Raw genomic sequence first — 18,009 nt, 5'->3', positions numbered from 1 at the left:
AATTTAATCTGTGCTGTTTGATGAAGATGTTAATTCTTAGGTTCTTAACTTGAGGACCTAAGGAAGATGAATAAAAAGACTGTATTCTCTTTTTAATGCTTACTCTCAAAATAAATATATCAATATTTTGTTGTTGTTAGTCTTGATAATGCTCATGTGTTGTTTTGCTGTTTTATTCTAACCAAAGAAGTAGCTGAGACCGTCGCGATGGTAAGTAGCCCAATTGTAGCTTATTTTGGCATAAAGTATTTTTAATTTTCTTGTGTAACAGTGAGATATTCACACTATTTTTATATTGTCACTAAACCAAGCACCTGTAAGCTGCGCCCATAGACCATGAGTTAAAGCGGCTGCGCACATTTATGCGCAGGTTGCGCAGCTGAACTCTCGTGAGACTCGCTGTGTGCACCCTGCTACCTGGCTTTGGCCCAACACATCAGAGATCCCTCAGCTAGCCAGCATTGTTTTTGTGCTAGCCAGGCTGTCATACAATGAGAGATATTCTGCAGAAGCGGACTAACAGCTGAGTGTTCAACACATTAATACAAACACGTAAGACATGCAGTGTGGCTTTATTTCTTGCTAACGACCGATTCCTGTATTGATAGCGCAGTACTAGCTAACGCTAGCTAAACAAAACAAGCATGATACACTCACTCATCATCTCTGCATTAGTCTATACCTTTGTTATGCTAAACGGACCTATCGAGTTTGTACCGATGATGCAAAGTGTGATGTCTTTGTCGCTTAAAATGTCTCTGTCTTGTGAGACAGATACACTAACAGATTGTTTCCTAAGCTATGTGTTAGCTAGCTAGCTAGATGTAGCGTCAACTACTAACTGCATGACTTAGTGTGTCGCTAACTTACTACAGACAGTTCTTCTTCCCAGGTATTATCTGTATTTACATATAATTCTTTGGGAGCTTTGTTTTGTTCAAGATGTTGTTGTGAAAGTATTTTATTCATTTTCAGATTAAGCTATCCAAATGGTGATCATGTCAGGCACAGCCAGTGTGCTGCAACAGTTTGTCGGTGGGCTGAAGAGTCGAAATGAAGACACAAGAGCAAAATCTGCCAAAGATCTGCAGCATTATGTCACCACAGAGCTCAGAGAGGTAACTGTAAAAATATATCATCTAGAAGATGTCCCTGTAGGCAGGATGAGTGTTGTTACGGCAATATGTTTTACTGTTGACTGTAAACTAGTTGCTATTGTTGGCTTGTTGTGATTCATTTCATGTTTTTTGTGATACAGTTGAGCCAAGATGAAGCCACGACCTTCTACGATGAATTGAACCACCACATATTTGAGCTGGTATCCAGCTCTGATGTTAACGAGAAGAAAGGAGGAATTCTTGCTATCGGTAAGGTTTAAAAAGGAATAATCAGTATGCTGCTTGTAGGGTACTGTAAATGTAGTGAAAATGGAAAATATTACATTCTTGTGACATTGTCTTCCAGTAAGTCTAATCGGAGTAGAGGGAGGCAATGCTACCAGGATCAGTCGATTTGCCAACTACCTGCGCAACCTGTTACCATCCAGTGACTCTGTTGTGATGGAGATGGCCTCTAAAGCCATGGGCCACTTGTCCATGGCAGGAGACACTTTCACTGCAGAATATGTGGAGTTTGAGGTGAAGAGGGCCCTGGAGTGGCTGGGAGCAGACAGAAATGAAGGAAGGCGCCATGCAGCAGTAAGTTGCTCTCAAATAACAGAGACTGTGTGTTTGTTGTATAAACACCACCATGTCTTGATGGTGTTTGTATGGCAAAGCTAGATGTATCTGATTTTTCTGGATAAGAACTCACTTCTAACTATTGACAAATGCAGAATATTTCTTTATGTTGCCAAAAAACAGCTATTCATCAGCTTGCCAATTTGTACACTTTAGAAAGGGGTGTTTGAAATCTTGAGATGCTCAACTGTTTTCTCTCTTCCAGGTGTTGGTGTTGAGGGAGTTGGCTGTGAGTGCACCCACCTTTTTCTTTCAGCAAGTGCAGCCCTTCTTCGACAACATCTTTTATGCAGTATGGGACCCAAAACAGGCCATCCGAGAGGGTGCTGTGTCTGCCCTCCGAGCCTGTCTCATCCTCACCACACAGAGGGAGACCAAAGAAATGCAGAAACCACAGTGGTACAAAGTAAGATGTTTTGGTGTATGTTGGCAGATCTACCTCCTCATTGTGTGCTCATGTATTAAAAATAACAATGTTTTTCTGTAACAGCAAACCTTTGAAGAAGCAGAGAAGGGTTTTGATGAGACTTTGGCCAAAGAGAAGGGGATGAACCGCGATGACAGGGTCCATGGAGCTCTTCTGATTCTGAATGAGTTGGTTCGCATCAGTAGCATGGAGGGAGAGGTGAGTTTTAATTAAACTATGAAAATATTTTCACTTATTAAAAAAAAAGCATTCTGCTCACAGTCTTATTTGTTCACTAGCGTATGCGTGAGGAGATGGAGGAGATCACACAGCAGCAGCTGGTCCACGATAGGTACTGCAAGGAACTGATGGGATTTGGAACGAAACCTCGCCATATAACTCCCTTTACTAGTTTTCAGTCAGTACAGCCACAGCAGTCCAATGCTTTACTGGGATTGTTGGGATATAGCACACCCCAAGGCTTCCTTAGCTTTGGGGCAACACCAGTACCTGCAAAGACCTCACTGGTGGAGAGCCGATACTGCAGAGAGCTGATGGAGGAGCGATTCGATCAGGTACAAATTAAAGCAGTTGCTATCCTTGAGAAAGAATGTAACAAGGGATTAAAGGTATTTATCTATTGTTTATCAGTGAGCAACTGTTCTAACACAGGTTGTCCTTTGTTCAGGTGTGTCGTTGGGTTTTGAAGTATAAGACCAGTAAAAACCCTCTGATCCAGATGACCATCCTCAACCTGCTCCCTCGATTGGCGGCCTTCCAGCCACATACCTTCACAGGTGAGATGAAATAAGAATTCACATGAAGTTCACTTTAATGCACTTTTGATAAGAAACTTAAAAGAAAAAGAGGAAAAGAGAACAAGAAATAAAAAAATTTAAATAATTAATATCCACCAGCTTTGTGTTGAAATATGTCCCTTGTTGTCTGCTCACTTTGCAGATCAGTACTTGTCAGACACAATGGGATACCTGCTGGGTTGTCTGAAGAAGGAGAAGGAGAGGACAGCTGCTTTTCAGGCTTTGGGGCTGCTGGTTGTGGCTGTTAGAGCAGAAATCCAGCCATACCTTTCTAAGATCCTCGAGATCATCAAGGCTGCCCTGCCACCTAAGGACTTTGCTCACAAGTTCGTAACTGAAAACAGTATTTTAATGATTTTAAAGTTTATTTCTCTGTAGTGGTGTTGCTGAAAACCTTTTTAAAGGTTTAAATAACTTACCATAAATTGCCCCCTCCTTGTTTGCAGGAGGCAAAAGACCATGCAGGTGGATGCCACAGTGTTCACCTGTATTAGCATGCTTTCCAGAGCCATGGGTCCTAGCATTCAGCCAGACATAAAGGAGCTGCTGGAGCCTATGTTGGCTGTGGGACTCAGGTAAGATAGACAATGTATTGTTTAATGTTTGAACAAAAAAATATCACCTCACACTTGAGGTATGATGTTGACATTTTTCTGTGTTTCTTTATAGTCCCGCTCTTACTGCTGTACTGTATGACCTGAGCCGTCAAATCCCCCAGCTGAAGAAGGACATCCAGGATGGTTTGCTGAAGATGCTTTCCCTTGTGTTGATGCACAAGCCACTCCGTCACCCAGGCATGCCCAAAGGCCTGGCCCACCAGCTGGCTTCACCAAGCCTCACAAACATCCCAGAGTCAAGTGACGTTGGCAGCATCACTCTGGCACTGCGCACACTAGGAAGCTTTGAGTTTGAGGGTAAGTCCCAAAAATACATCACTCTGGCCTTTTTACCACACATCGTTTATGATATATTAATATATGAAATATCCTTTGTTGTCACAATATTGTGACCTGATAAATAAATAGCTAGATAAACAGAAGTTCAAAGTTTGGGTTATGAAACCCCGAACTACAAGTTAATCTTCTGTGAGTAAAGAGGAGCTAAGACACATTTACAGGATCAATCAATCCTTCTCCATAAAGCTTCATATAAGTGGTTCCAAATGACAAAATATGCTTTGTAATTATCTGTTCAAGCACTCTCACTCGCTCACACTTTATTCTGTCTTCTTTTCACCAGGACACTCTCTTACTCAGTTTGTCCGGCACTGTGCCGATCATTTCCTGAACAGCGAACAAAAGGAAATCCGGATGGAGGCAGCCCGGACTTGCTCACGCCTCCTTACTCCCTCTATTCACCTTTTCAGTGGCCATGTTGTCAGCCAGACTGCTGTACAGGTTGTTGCTGATGTGCTCAGCAAGCTGCTAGTTGTCGGCATCACAGATCCAGGTAATACACAGGAGCAAAAAGATCGGATTATTATATATTATGTGGAATGTTAGTGATGAGAGTCTGTCTGGATTATTTGTTTTTGTATAGATCCAGATATCAGATATTGTGTGCTGGCGTCACTGGATGAGCGTTTCGATGCTCACCTCGCCCAGGCTGAGAACTTGCAAGCACTGTTTGTTGCACTGAATGATGAGGTGTTTGAGATCAGAGAGCTGGCCATCTGCACAATTGGACGCCTCAGCAGTATGAACCCTGCCTTTGTCATGCCCTTCCTTCGCAAGATGCTTATCCAGGTAGGACAGCCACAACAGATGGCTTCCTAATGATTTATTGTTCTGAAGATCCTGTAAAGGTAAAGTTTGGTTGGGATTTAACCTTTAATTTGAAAAGCATTGAAACTTTCCCATCTAATTTTCTTCACACTGAACAGCAGCATTGTTCTAGTTCATCCTACATTAGTATTGAAACACTTTTAATTCCCTCTATTTGCTATGCTTGGAAAATTCACTGTGTGCTGTTTTAGCTGTATTCCTTTAGAGGGCAGCAAAGCTTAAAAATCTAAATCATCTGCACATATTTTTTCAGACCTTACTCACACAACATCATGATGTGTAAGATTTATTTTGGATAGAAAATAATGGGAGTGTAAACTCTGTTGAATCTTGTTGCAGATCTTAACAGAGCTGGAGCACAGTGGTGTCGGCAGGAACAAAGAGCAGAGTGCTCGTATGCTTGGTCACCTGGTCTCCAATGCTCCCCGCCTCATACGGCCATATATGGAACCCATCCTCAAGGTACACTTTTGAAGATTTTCAAATGTAAATCATACTGTTACAAAAACATACTATGTGTCCAAAAGACTCTGATATGAGCCCCTTTTCCTGGTTTTCAATTAGTTACATGATTACATGTCTTTTACTTTTGTAGGCCCTCATCCTCAAGCTTAAAGACCCAGACCCTAACCCTGGAGTTGTCATTAGCGTCCTTGCTACCATTGGCGAGTTGGCTCAGGTAAAGTTGTTGTTTATTTTGCTACCTGTGTATTTAATACAGATCTTCTACTTGCTGTGTATTGAAACTAAAAAAAATCCCCTTTTAAGCAGAAAGTATGTGATAGACCTTTGCCAGTGAATGTTTTCCTGCCTCCATCCTGTCCAGGTGGGTGAGTGGTGCAGTCAGCGGAGTCAAGAAAGCACAGATAAAGGCAGGCAGCCCTTATGGTTGAGGCATTTGGCAGGAGATGCTCAGGTAGACCAAGTGCAGATAGTTGACTCAGCACAGGAAGGGGTAGAAGTCCACATGTTGAAGAATCAAGGCATAAAGACGCAAGAGAATGTATGAATACAGATAAAATTTGACTGCTTTCACTGTGTAAGTAGTGCTAGAAATGTGTGATTTTGTGGGCCTTATTGATGTATGAGAATTTCTGCATTTAAATGGTTGTGTGCCTGTTCTGGCAGGTGAGTGGCCTGGAGATGAGGAAGTGGATGGACGAGCTTTTTCCAATCATCATGGACATGCTACAGGACTCCTCCTCATTAGCCAAGCGACAGGTATGCAGTTAAGAACAATCTTTAGTTGTAATATTTTAGTTACAATTTTGGCTTGCATTTGAAAATACAGAATAAAAAGGTAAAGTGAATATGGATGCTGTATTTTGAATTTGCTATCAGTGGTGTTGTTCTAAGAGTGTCTGTCCACCAGGTGGCGCTGTGGACACTGGGCCAGCAAGTTGCGAGTACAGGCTATGTGGTGGAGCCCTACCGCAAGTACCCTTCCCTTCTAGAGGTGCTGCTAAACTTCCTCAAGACTGAACAGAACCAGGGCATCAGGAGAGAGGTATGCATAGGAATTTCCTCTATGGCCACTAGGCCTTTATTTTTCCCCATAGTTTTCTTATTGCTAGGGTCAACTCAGTTCTGGCTCTCACAGTGACTCATTGTAAGGCCAACCCGTTGACATCCACTATATAATAGAATATCTGTTTAAATGTAATGACTTTTTTTTGTGGAATATAATCACATGAACGCATACAGTATAATGCACATTTTCCATATTTATATATAACTTTTTCCAAAGGTTTGAGCTGTGATGTAAGTGATAATTGTCAGCTTTGCCTCTTGAGTATTACATTATACAAGGCACAGAGAGTGTATTGTCACTTTCGCTATATGGTGTGTGGTTAGTAAAAAAACAAATTTTACCACAGCTTCTTAAACTCCTCACATGCACTACACACTAGATCTCAATGTTGATGCATGTTTAAGTGATGTTTAAGTGAGGCCAGGCCTAGCTTTTTTAATGAATGAAAAAGAATTCTCCCTCACTATTAATATGTACCAGGGATATAATTTAGTGTGAGAGTAAGTACTCTGTGTGTCCAACAGGCCATACGTGTTCTGGGTCTTCTTGGAGCTCTGGATCCCTACAAGCACAAGGTGAACATCGGCATGATTGACCAATCGCGAGACGCCTCTGCCGTCAGTCTCTCTGAGTCAAAGTCCAGTCAGGATGCAGGTAGGTGTGAGATTACGATTACTACTAGAATAGCTATTATTATATTATTATTATATATGGGGCAGCAGTGGAGCAGTGGTATAGCAGGGTTGTCCAATAACTGGAAGGTTGGTGGTTCGATCCCAACTACTCCCTTAATCATTGTTGTGTGTCCTTGGGCAAGACACTTCACCCTAGCCTGTGGCGTGCCTTGCTAGTCACTGTATGACACTGCTTGGCAGCAGCCTTAGACAATTCCCCTCTGGGATTACTAAAGTATCTAAAAAAAAAAAAAAAAAAACAGATATACTTTTCTTGACCACTGTGGAATTAGTTTAGCTTCTAATTTACAATATCATTTTTTTATTGCAACAGCAGGAAAATCTCTTAACATTGACCCCTTTTAAATCTGGCTGTGTGGGGCTGTGCACTGGTATAATCATTGCTGTGTTGTGAAGATAATAAAAGCATTATTATCATAATGGGATTTACAATGTTAATTCATTCAGCTACAGTTAAAGGTGCATGCAATAATATAATTCTCAAATGATTTTGTGATGCAAAACAGCTAATGTGGACAAGAAAGCGTGATGCACCTTAAAAAGTGTCAAAAAGGGACTCCACACAAGGAATTAGCATGTAGCAGTAACTTTTTTACCTACTCAAAAACTCACATTGGAAAAACAATAAACGAGGTCTGTAGTGTAAGTGTATGTGTGGAAAAAATGATGGTATGAGGTAATGAGGTAGGGGTGTCACAAAAGGGGGCCACATAAAAATGAGATAATACAGCTGTTCATGGTGATTTTAAGCACTTAATTGAATACTGTGGAATTGTTACACCTTTAGAAAGGTGTTATCTCTTCTAACATGAGTGCACATGCAGAAACCCGTGTGCAGTTAGTTACATGCCGATGCTGTGGAATGAGCTGCAAGTTCTACTGAAAAACTAATGCAGCAGTTTTTCTTGGGTCAGAATACAATCACTCTTGAGAGGAGTAGATTTCCTCTTCAGCTGTATGAATTGTTGAATCTGGCTTGAATAAACCAAAGAAATCCTGTCTCTCCAAAAACAACTTACATTTTTTGCGTTTTTATTTTGTATAAAGCCATAGCTCATTTGAAATAAAACACAGTGAGGTGATATGTCTGTGTTGTCAAGTCAAAAAAAAAAAGTAATACAGTCTTGCCCCTGCTTTTGAAAAGTCAACAGCATCTATGGCTCAGGGGCTACAATTTGTATGGACCATTTTTTGTGGGATCAAATTTCTAGCTCCTGTCTTGATTTAAACCCAACTCAAAACCCTCCAGAATGAGGCTCTGCCAGTTCACTGGGAAATGTAACCGCGACAAGTAGGGTGGGATCCTTTAAAGTGGGGATATTTAATTTAAGGTGACCTATTTTAGACAGAATTCAAGCATCTGTTTAAAAGACTGTCCATGATTTACATAGCTGTTTTAATGTGGTAAGGGTTCGCTCCCATCAGCTGAATTATTCATTGTCTGTGGCTATTGTCTCAATAGTTAACGTTTGTTGTCTTAAATAAGTAGTACAAACTGAAATGTGATAGAACACAAATCCTGGGGCATTTTATTACATGTGTATGGAGTCGTTATGGAAAGTTACACGTTTGCTGTCTGGGACAGCATTCAGAGTGAGTCCTTTGTAGTTTCCCTTTATCTTTGCATTAAAGGAACAGTGCAGCGTTAAATTCATTCTTATAGAAAATCACTGTTCATTCTCCGTCGCCGCTGCTAAACTGCCGCAACTCTCATTATAATTCAGAAAATGTTGACCTCATGGTGACGTATAATGAAAGTTCATGCTGTCCTGCTCCAAGAGTCTTGAAAAGTCATGATGATAGTAAAATGTGCATCTGTCTTTAGTCATTGTGTGTGGAGAATGCAGGTCTCCACTTGTCTGATTCAGTCATGTACCTCAGAATGTGACCTTGGACGATGTGGTAATAGTTTTACCAGTATGTTCTCTGGCTGAATGGACTGTGACCAGAACTGGAAGCTGTATATCTGTTGGCAGGTTTGTCAGGGTCACTGTCTGGAGCATTAGCATCTTCAACAGCTTTTTTTTTGTTGTGTGGGAGAACACCGGCTTGTCTCTGTCTCTTTAATTTAACTTTAAATTAGACCAACCACATAGATACACATGGATCATGAAGCACATATGCTGTGTATTCTTTCAGTTATCTGTTATTATGCTTAGTAAGAGTTTATTTTGTTCCTACACAGCTGGAACCAGAATAGTACTATGACCTCACTTACAGTAGCTACACTGATGTCTGTTTGTGGACGGTAGAGATACAGATGTGTAGTCATCTATCACTGTCATTAATCTTGACTTGGTGAACGACCGGACTAATAAAAGATCCAAGAGTAAAGCCACCCTCTTAAGCCTGCAATGTTTCTACCAGTCTGTTATGTCTTCAGCGCCCAGAGGGAGGCAACTGGAGCAGCTAAAACTGTACTGCAGAGTGAAACACTGAATTCCAGACATCTGTATTCTCTGATGCCTTGTAAAATTCAATAGCCCTGAATAAATAAATGGACAATGAGACCCATTTTGCATTGCCTGTCACAAAAACATTAATAAAAATTCTTATTTAAAGGAGAAATATGCATTATAAATGTTAAAAAAGGGCACAGTGGTGGTATATTTTAAGAAATTAAAGACCCTTTATTGTGTAAGCTAATGATGGTCATGGGGGTAAATAAAATCGGCCTTTGCCAAAGTTTGGTGCAGCATAGAAGTTCCTTTGATCCTATCCTAATTGTAATGGTCTAAAAATGGTAGAAAAGATGATTATTTTCTGTTTCTCTATGTCAATGCATACAATCTTTGTTTTCCAAAATGTCGAATATTGTGATTATATCTTTATAAGTAAAAACAAATTAAACAATAAGTATCTCTTCTTAACAGCTGACTATAGCACCAGTGAAATGCTAGTGAACATGGGTAACCTGCCTCTGGACGAGTTTTATCCTGCTGTGGCAATCGTCACTTTGATGCGCATCCTCAGAGACCCTTCGCTCTCCAACCACCATACGATGGTGGTGCAAGCAGTCACCTTCATCTTCAAATCCCTGGGTCTCAAATGTGTCCAGTTCCTGCCGCAAGTCATGCCCACTTTTCTCAATGTCATCCGGGTCTGTGATGCCAGTATCAGAGAGGTTGGTATTAAGTTTGTCTGGTTGTTTTGTTATTTGAACAACACAGGTCTTAATACTGTCTTTCCTTTCTGTGCATCCCTGTCCTCCAGTTCCTCTTTCAGCAAATGGGAATGGTCGTGTGCTTTGTGAAGATCCACATCCGCCCCTATATGGATGACATTTTCACCCTCATCAGAGTGAGTAACTGTGTCAATGGTTCCCAATCTCAAAACACCTATCATCCAGCCACCTGCGTTCTTCTGTGAGCCAGGCAGGCAGCTGCAAATTCTTTAATCTTTAATCACTGTGCTGTTAATGTTTGGATAAATTCATTTTATTTTCCATTTTAGTTTTATACCTTCTCACTGCATTGCTACTAGATGTGTGGTGGATATTTCCACCCACACTGTCCAGTACATTTTCAAGAGAAAGCTGCTGATGACTCATGACGCTCTTATCACATGGTGTGAAACACCTGCTAAAGCCATAGCCCCTGCAAATTGTTCCAACACGTCAGTCTAGCACATAATCATACAGAAAGGCACAAAATATCATATGACTGTCCTTGTATCGGAATCTTAGTAACACTGTTACCGAAACTTTTGCTGTGACGGTAACTCCTCCTGGTGGAAAGTAATTGAGAGAACTGGACCGCTGTGCTTCCAGTCCCTACGAGTTAATAAATGGCAAGTGAGACAAAGGATCTATTCATTTTAGCTCCAGTTCAACTTCTGCATCCAGATGAGGGGGCTGGAATAGCCATTCAGGATACACACTTACTTGCTCTCTAGTCAGCTGCTACAGGGAGAGAAAGCAGGAAGTCAGGGGCTGCTTTAGACCTCTGGTCACTGACAAAACACCTTCGCCAGATCTCACAGCTGAAGCCCATTGACTGATTGACGTGTTGCGTGACTTCACATCCTCCACCAAAAATCCAATTGCCATTATTTCTAATGTACACAGTGGCCATGCTTAGATTTTTCCACAACGGTGTCACAATCCACATAAAAAGACGATGTCAGTCCCAGTTGACAGGAAATTATCTCCATTCCTCTCCATCTAGTACTGCGACTTTCCTTCTCTGCCCTCTGGCATGTGAAAGCTTTGTATTACTTCCAGAAGGAAATCTGTCCAGGCATTTCTCTCACACTCGGCTTATTGATGGAGACACAGTTTGACCCAATTTCCGCAGACCCACACACATTTTCAGCCCATAGAGTAAGTGGATAAGGTAGTGCTTGATGCAGAGTACTTTGGATTTACCATGTATTGTAAAAAAAATTCTATTTGAAAATACACTGAATATTGACAAGTTTGAGTTAATTTGGGTCAAAGCTATCAAGGACAGACATTATGGTCGCATCTGTATATTAGCTTAGATCATACCTTATGATAATTGGTGTTCTCTTACGCACACTCACACTCTCTTATTGACTTTAATATTATAACATAATATGATAGCTGAAAAACTCCCTAACTAAACTGTCACTTGCAGGCTATTCAATGCTGTGTTTTGTAGTTTATACAGAGACAAATGTTCCATATAATGTCATTCTCATTAACACCAACATATTATGATCTGTGCTGTAGGAATACTGGACACCAAACAACCCCATGCAGAACACTATCATCCTTCTGATCGAGCAAATTGTGGTAGCACTCGGTGGAGAGTTCAAGCTCTATCTGCCTCAGCTCATCCCACACATGCTACGTGTTTTCATGCACGACAACAGCACTGGGCGCAGTGTTACCATCAAGGTGAGTGCACAAATGCAGTACAGGTCAGATGACAGAAGCACTGCTCTGTGTCTGCCTACACAAAAATTTATATCTTATTGAACTGTACACTTAAATAGACCAATAGAGCACCAGTCGGAACACACAGAAAAAGCTGCGCTGAGTCCCCCGTTAACAGGGTTTGCAGTTCTTTCACATTACTAATAATCTTTAATCGATGTCTGCTGCCGAAGCTGTTTACCAGTGAGTTTACAGTTTCATACAAATTTGTTGTTTTTCTTTGCATCTCTATTCAACATTTTCAATGAATGGGACAGCAAATTGAGAAGTTACACAGAGAATGGTATTAAAAGAGTGGTCCAAGCTGTATCTGGCAGAGGCTTAACAAATTAAAAATATTGCTTGGAAAAGCATTAATGGTGCCATGAATGTTTATGCTACAGAGTGCAGAGCAGTGGCTAAAATAAAAAAGAAATTGGGTCATTTGAAAACACTGGAATAAAAAACAGAACAAACTTGCCTGCCCTGGCCACTACTCAATAACGATCATTATCAAGGCTATCTTGGTTTGTGTACTTGTTAACAAAACACTCCCTGCCTTCTGGTTTTAATTCAAACAATGTTTTTTTCTAGCTCGGTCTTTTGAATAGACATGTACAGCTTGAATAACATAGTAATAGCATTAGTGTTCACACAGTCTAACTGAAAAAAGCCAAGATTATTTATTTGATGTTAGAAAAGCAGCTGGTGTACATCATTTTCTTTTATGCATTGACAAAGTTGTTGATCTCCATTTTTTTGGCCATTGATGGCCATGGTAGATATTAATGTACTTGAATACAGTCAGAATATTGTCAGTGATTTCTCTCACCCACACTATAGCAGGAGGGTCTGTCTTGTACAAGTATGGTGACACGCGTGACGTTCTCTTCATCTCTCACCGCCCCTACTTGTCAGCAACATAGGCAGAATTCTTATTGCAATATATAAACCGTAACATAAAATACGGCCTCACATGAATACACATTAAAATATAAGACTGAAGTACTAAAGTTTACTGTCCATAGTTAGGGTTTGTAGTAAAATACTATACATTATAGCATGACCCCGAATATGTGTTATGTAACATACTTTTTTTAGTTCAGACACACAGACACATTGTGTGTTTGTGCGAGAAATCTCAGAGAAAGTGCACTAACTAGATTTAAAAGATCATATGACAGATTTTAGCAATACCAACAATTAGTTTAAAAATGGGCTCCTATCTACACTCACAAGAAAGACAGGAGCTCAGCCTGCAGTTGACTTATTAGTGTGCTGTTTTCTGTTTGCGGTTTCCGTCAATATCCATCAAGACTGTTCAGGTGTAAGCCGGTTACTTATAATACAGTAGTTCAAAGACAGCATAGACCTGTAACTAACACACTCTCCCATTTCAGCAGCTACTGCCAGTTGTTGTCAGGGTTTTCCCTCAAATCCTAAATCATGGTTTGTGCAGAAACCACAAAGACAGAATCATCAGGAGCACCGCCATCTATTCCTCTTCTCTGGTGCTGGTTTGTCTCAAACTCTGCAGTGTTAGATAATCCAGCAGCCCACGATCTGGATACTCCATAATTCAGGTCTGGGTCTGGAACCTAATCTTTAACACAGGAGGGGGTCATAATATGGGGGAAGTGGGAATCAAGTTCCCCTCTAGTCTAAAGCAGAAGAAAAGAAAAACATACTTCCATCATTTCAAGAAGCTGTTCTGCCCAGCACCCCCCCCCTGCACCACACACACACACTTGTACACCTCCACCTCAGCTTCCTGCTGTCTCGCCGTGCGAACTTTAGACATAGGGTGGGGGTGTGGGGAAAGGGCAAAAGTGGTCATGGTGTGTGTTGAGGGGCTGGAGTGAGTTTGCAACATACGTCATCCTGTAGGACCACCCTGTATCCATCCACCCTGTGTACACATGCTCCACATGCAAAATGATCTTTACTAAGACCAAGCTCCCTGCTGTAGCTTTAAATTTAACATTTGTATTTACATGTGTCTGGTAAGCTTAGTCATACATTTATATTTTTTGCAGATAAGCTGACACTAACCAATGATCACAATGTCCACAAAGCAAATCTGTGCATGGATCAGAATCATTGCAGCACAAAAAGCGATTAAAGAATTGCTGCTATGTATTGGTCATGTAAAAAGAGCCAGTTTTAATTCCTTCAGCACTACAAATATAATTTCATTTAAATTTAATATGATAATTTCACAGAAGACGCTTGATGTTTTATGTACATAAACCCAATGTCCTGTACCCCTACCTATGGCCATCAGGTTGCTACATTATATTTATGTTTATGCAAAATTGCAAATCCCCCCCCCACATTGTGTATTTTAGGTATGTCATTTTGAAATAACCTACAAACAAGTAATTCACTGACTCATAACTTGATTCATAACTTGACAGATTTCTCCTGGAGGGCGAGCATGTGTCCCAGCACCTTTGCTGAAATAAAATACCATCCGGCTTTTCTGTTCCCAAAGAAAACCATTTAGCCATAACAAGCTCATTAAAACAGCTTGTGTTTAAGTGTTGCGGTATATGGGAATTAGCAATGTGTGCCCTCCTTTTCAGCTGCTCAATGCCATCCAGCTGTTTGGTGCCAACCTAGACGACTACCTCCACTTGTTGCTGCCTCCCATTGTGAAGCTGTTTGATGCCCCTGATGTGCCCCTGCAGGCTCGCAAGTCAGTAACACACATGTTGGTGCTAAAATTGTGTAGAGTTAGGAATTATTAGCACTTTATTTAACAGTGAACTTTATTAATTATTGATTTATCAGAATACTCATGTACCTCAAAAATGAAAATGAAGAAATCTAACTTCAAATACTCTAACCTTTAATTGTGTCCTTATTGCTCTTCAGAAGTCTTTGGAGCATGCAGTGTCTCTTTGTGTCCTACAAATATGTGAGGTGAAGCTGAGCATTTTCTGTTTTTCTCTGTGTCTCAGGGTTGCCTTGGAGACACTTGACCGGCTGACAGAGTCCCTAGACTTCACAGACTACGCTTCACGCATTATCCACCCGATTGTTCGGACACTTGACAGCACGCCTGAGCTACGTTCTACCTCTATGGACACCCTGTCCTCTTTAGTATTCCAGCTGGGCAAGAAGGTAGCTGTAGCGGTCCATTGGGCTCACTTTATATGTGGCTATTATTGAGTAGACTACTTCCAGCCTCTCTACTGTTGGCTTCACATGAACTGCATTTTGGTAACTCCCCCTCCCCCAAATCTTTACTACTTCCTGCCAGACTGCTGATGTCATTGGCCTCTTGGCGGCAGGGGGTGGTGTTTACGAGAGTGAATGAGGTCACATGTACACCCGCCTCTCCTATCATTCCCCCTCTTTCCCATATCCCTCAAGTCTCGTATCATTTTCAGGTTTAACCGCAGAAACACCAGCCATGTCTGGCAACAAAAGGGAAGCTTTTGATCTGTAATGCACAAGTGCAGGATACCCAGTTATTTACTTTATGGTGAAAGGAAAGAGGTAGCAAGACTAAACCACATAAAGCACACATGCACCCTTTTATTTACTCTGTTTTGCTTCCCTCTTATTTACAGTACCAAATCTTCATCCCCATGGTGAACAAAGTGATGCTGAAACACAGGATCAACCATCAGCGCTATGACATACTCATATGTCGCATTGTTAAGGTAATTCCCTACAATATATTTATATTTACATATAAAACACTGAAAACATTCAAACAGGACTCCTAAATTCACAAGCATACTCCCAAGTCTGTTGTTCTTGCCCTGTCAGGTCCAAATATTAAATCTGTCATGACACATTAACCACACATGGTTCAGCAATAAATTATGTAATCATAAATAAACTAACATTTTATGTACAGTGCACCATAAGTAAGTAATTACCATACTCTGTTTATCAACACTCCCTGAGGACTTCTACATTCATAAACCATGCTTTGTGACCCATCCTAACAGTTTGTATGTGTGTGGTCTCTGTGCGTGTGGCCTGTGTGTTTGTGGTCGTATTAGGGTTACACGTTGGCAGAGGATGAAGAAGACCCTCTAATCTTCCAGCATCGCCAGCTTCGAGGTAACCAAGGCGACGCGCTGGTCAGCGGACCGGTGGAGGCAGGGCCTATGAAGAAGCTTCATGTCAGCACCACTGCTCTTCAAAAGGTCAGAATTGGCTGGTTTTAAAGTTTGTTGTACTCGTCTGTAAGACAGTGTTTGTTTCTTAGGTTTTGTTGCAGGTTTTGTTATTGTGCACAGTAAACAGTCCCGAGAGAAAGCCCATAGTTTAATTGTGGTGATGTTGTATAAATCAACAGAACACTGATAAATGAAATGAAAAACCTCAACAAAATAAGAATGGAACACAATGACTGCAGATGTTTTCTTCAGTGACCACAGGAGATCAATGTATGGTTGGACGGAAATTATGTGGGTGGTCCGATTGACATGTGGATTGACACATTAAACACTGATAATTTCCAAAACACAAAATAGGGTTTTTTTTCCCCAACGTTTTTTTCTTCTATTGAAGAAAAGCCAGGTCATCCCACGCACATTACCACACTGCTCCCAGTTCTTGGTGACATCTAATGATGATAAATGATTTCTGTGTCTGCAGGCTTGGGGTGCTGCCAGGAAGGTGTCCAAAGATGACTGGCTGGAGTGGCTGAGGCGCTTGAGCGTTGTCCTGCTCAAAGAGTCATCCTCCCCCGCTCTGCGATCATGCTGGTCACTGGCTCAAACCTACATTCCTCTCGCCAGGTACAGTGCTGTAAATTGTGTCTTACCTTTCTAGCTTTTCTTCTCTTCCTTCAATGCAAAAATATATTTTCCCTGTCTTAAGTTTTATTGCTACATGATATTTACATAATTCCTTGTGCAATAATGCAGGCAATAATTCAATACTCTGACTTTGTGTGTCCCATCTCCAGCATAGCATCAAATCATATCACATTCAAAAATGCCAGATAACTAAAAAACTTTACATTTGAAGTAGATGGATAATAGTAATAATAATAATAATACCTAAAGTGCTCTATTTTTAAGCTATATGATGTGATTCTTTTCTCAGATGGTTCTTTTCTTTGTCCAAGAGTTATTGTTTTGTCACACACTGTATGCATATGTTATTTCTGTTCTGTGCAGAGACCTGTTCAATGCAGCTTTCCTGTCTTGTTGGTCTGAGCTGAGTGAGGACCAGCAGGATGAGCTCATCCGCAGCATTGAGCTAGCGCTCACCTCTCAAGACATTGCTGAGGTCACACAGACTCTACTTAACCTGGCAGAGTTTATGGAGCACAGTGACAAGGTAAACGGTGAACTGTAAATTAGGGGTAACAGTGGCGCAGTGGGATAGCAGGGTTGTCCAATAACCGGAAGGTTGGTTGTTCGATCCCAACTCCTCCCTAGTCACTGTTGTGTGTTCTTGGGCAAGACACTTCACCCTAGCCTGTGGCGCGCCTTGCTAGTCATTGTATGACACTGCTTGTGCAGCAGCCGTAATGAATTTCCCTCTGGGGATTAATACAGTATCTAATCAATGCTCACAATACTTACATTGTCAGGTTAATATTAATTGAATGGAAACTTTTTTAGCAAGTGTGACAGTTTTGTGCATTTGAAATCAAAATATTTACTTACATACTTGGGTCTGCAAAAAAGAGGTGTCTGCACTTTTTGGGTCCATGCAGTGCATGGCGTACTTCATATTTGCAGAATAGCTGTAGCCATCGTGATGATTTCTATGTGGAAACGGTGATGTGTCTTTTATCTTAGCTAAATTTGTCTTTGATTAAACTTGTGCATGAAAACATTCAAGTGCGTTGAATTTACCTGTGCATCTGAACCATGCTGCGTTATAGATTAAAAGGTTATTTGTAATTTGCAATAAGAAGAACTGTTCCGAGAGCCTTCAGGCTGTTGTTTTGATTAAAAAAAAAAAGATCCTCTTTCTTAACTGTATCTACAATAACACTTAATTGCTGGAGCAAGGATAACATTTCTTCCTCGTCATAGTATTGCATGTGAGGCCTCTGTGAAAATGAAACTAAGATTTCGAGTAATAATAAGTGCATGAACTCCTAACTATCTATAGGGGACAGTAGAGGTCACGTGCAGCTGTTAAGTCAAGTTTAGTTGTATTTAGCGAAAGACCG

At 40.9% G+C, this 18,009-nt stretch overlaps 1 protein-coding gene across 1 annotated transcript in view; it reads left to right on the top strand.

Moving 5' to 3' along the window:
- The first annotated feature begins 415 nt into the window (after nucleotides 1-415).
- The window catches only part of mtor (mechanistic target of rapamycin kinase), a 59,263-nt gene continuing 41,669 nt past the window's right edge, over nucleotides 416-18,009 (top strand). Inside the window, exons 1-27 of the mRNA XM_028409107.1 lie at nucleotides 416-552; nucleotides 976-1,118; nucleotides 1,259-1,367; nucleotides 1,465-1,697; nucleotides 1,945-2,145; nucleotides 2,230-2,364; nucleotides 2,445-2,720; nucleotides 2,834-2,942; nucleotides 3,106-3,289; nucleotides 3,410-3,538; nucleotides 3,633-3,877; nucleotides 4,203-4,412; nucleotides 4,503-4,708; nucleotides 5,087-5,209; nucleotides 5,343-5,426; nucleotides 5,876-5,968; nucleotides 6,120-6,254; nucleotides 6,803-6,932; nucleotides 9,847-10,097; nucleotides 10,187-10,273; nucleotides 11,667-11,834; nucleotides 14,438-14,550; nucleotides 14,816-14,978; nucleotides 15,431-15,523; nucleotides 15,872-16,018; nucleotides 16,473-16,615; nucleotides 17,000-17,162. Of these exons, the coding sequence (XP_028264908.1) occupies nucleotides 990-1,118; nucleotides 1,259-1,367; nucleotides 1,465-1,697; nucleotides 1,945-2,145; nucleotides 2,230-2,364; nucleotides 2,445-2,720; nucleotides 2,834-2,942; nucleotides 3,106-3,289; nucleotides 3,410-3,538; nucleotides 3,633-3,877; nucleotides 4,203-4,412; nucleotides 4,503-4,708; nucleotides 5,087-5,209; nucleotides 5,343-5,426; nucleotides 5,876-5,968; nucleotides 6,120-6,254; nucleotides 6,803-6,932; nucleotides 9,847-10,097; nucleotides 10,187-10,273; nucleotides 11,667-11,834; nucleotides 14,438-14,550; nucleotides 14,816-14,978; nucleotides 15,431-15,523; nucleotides 15,872-16,018; nucleotides 16,473-16,615; nucleotides 17,000-17,162 (4,059 nt within the window). The 5' untranslated portion in view covers nucleotides 416-552; nucleotides 976-989. The remainder of the gene's footprint in view (nucleotides 553-975; nucleotides 1,119-1,258; nucleotides 1,368-1,464; nucleotides 1,698-1,944; nucleotides 2,146-2,229; nucleotides 2,365-2,444; nucleotides 2,721-2,833; nucleotides 2,943-3,105; nucleotides 3,290-3,409; nucleotides 3,539-3,632; nucleotides 3,878-4,202; nucleotides 4,413-4,502; nucleotides 4,709-5,086; nucleotides 5,210-5,342; nucleotides 5,427-5,875; nucleotides 5,969-6,119; nucleotides 6,255-6,802; nucleotides 6,933-9,846; nucleotides 10,098-10,186; nucleotides 10,274-11,666; nucleotides 11,835-14,437; nucleotides 14,551-14,815; nucleotides 14,979-15,430; nucleotides 15,524-15,871; nucleotides 16,019-16,472; nucleotides 16,616-16,999; nucleotides 17,163-18,009) is intronic.

Source organism: Parambassis ranga, chromosome 7 (assembly GCF_900634625.1).
Source record: "Parambassis ranga chromosome 7, fParRan2.1, whole genome shotgun sequence".
NCBI lineage: Eukaryota > Metazoa > Chordata > Actinopteri > Ambassidae > Parambassis > Parambassis ranga.
Note: the sequence above shows the minus strand (reverse complement) of the source record. Positions and strands in the feature narration are given on the sequence as shown.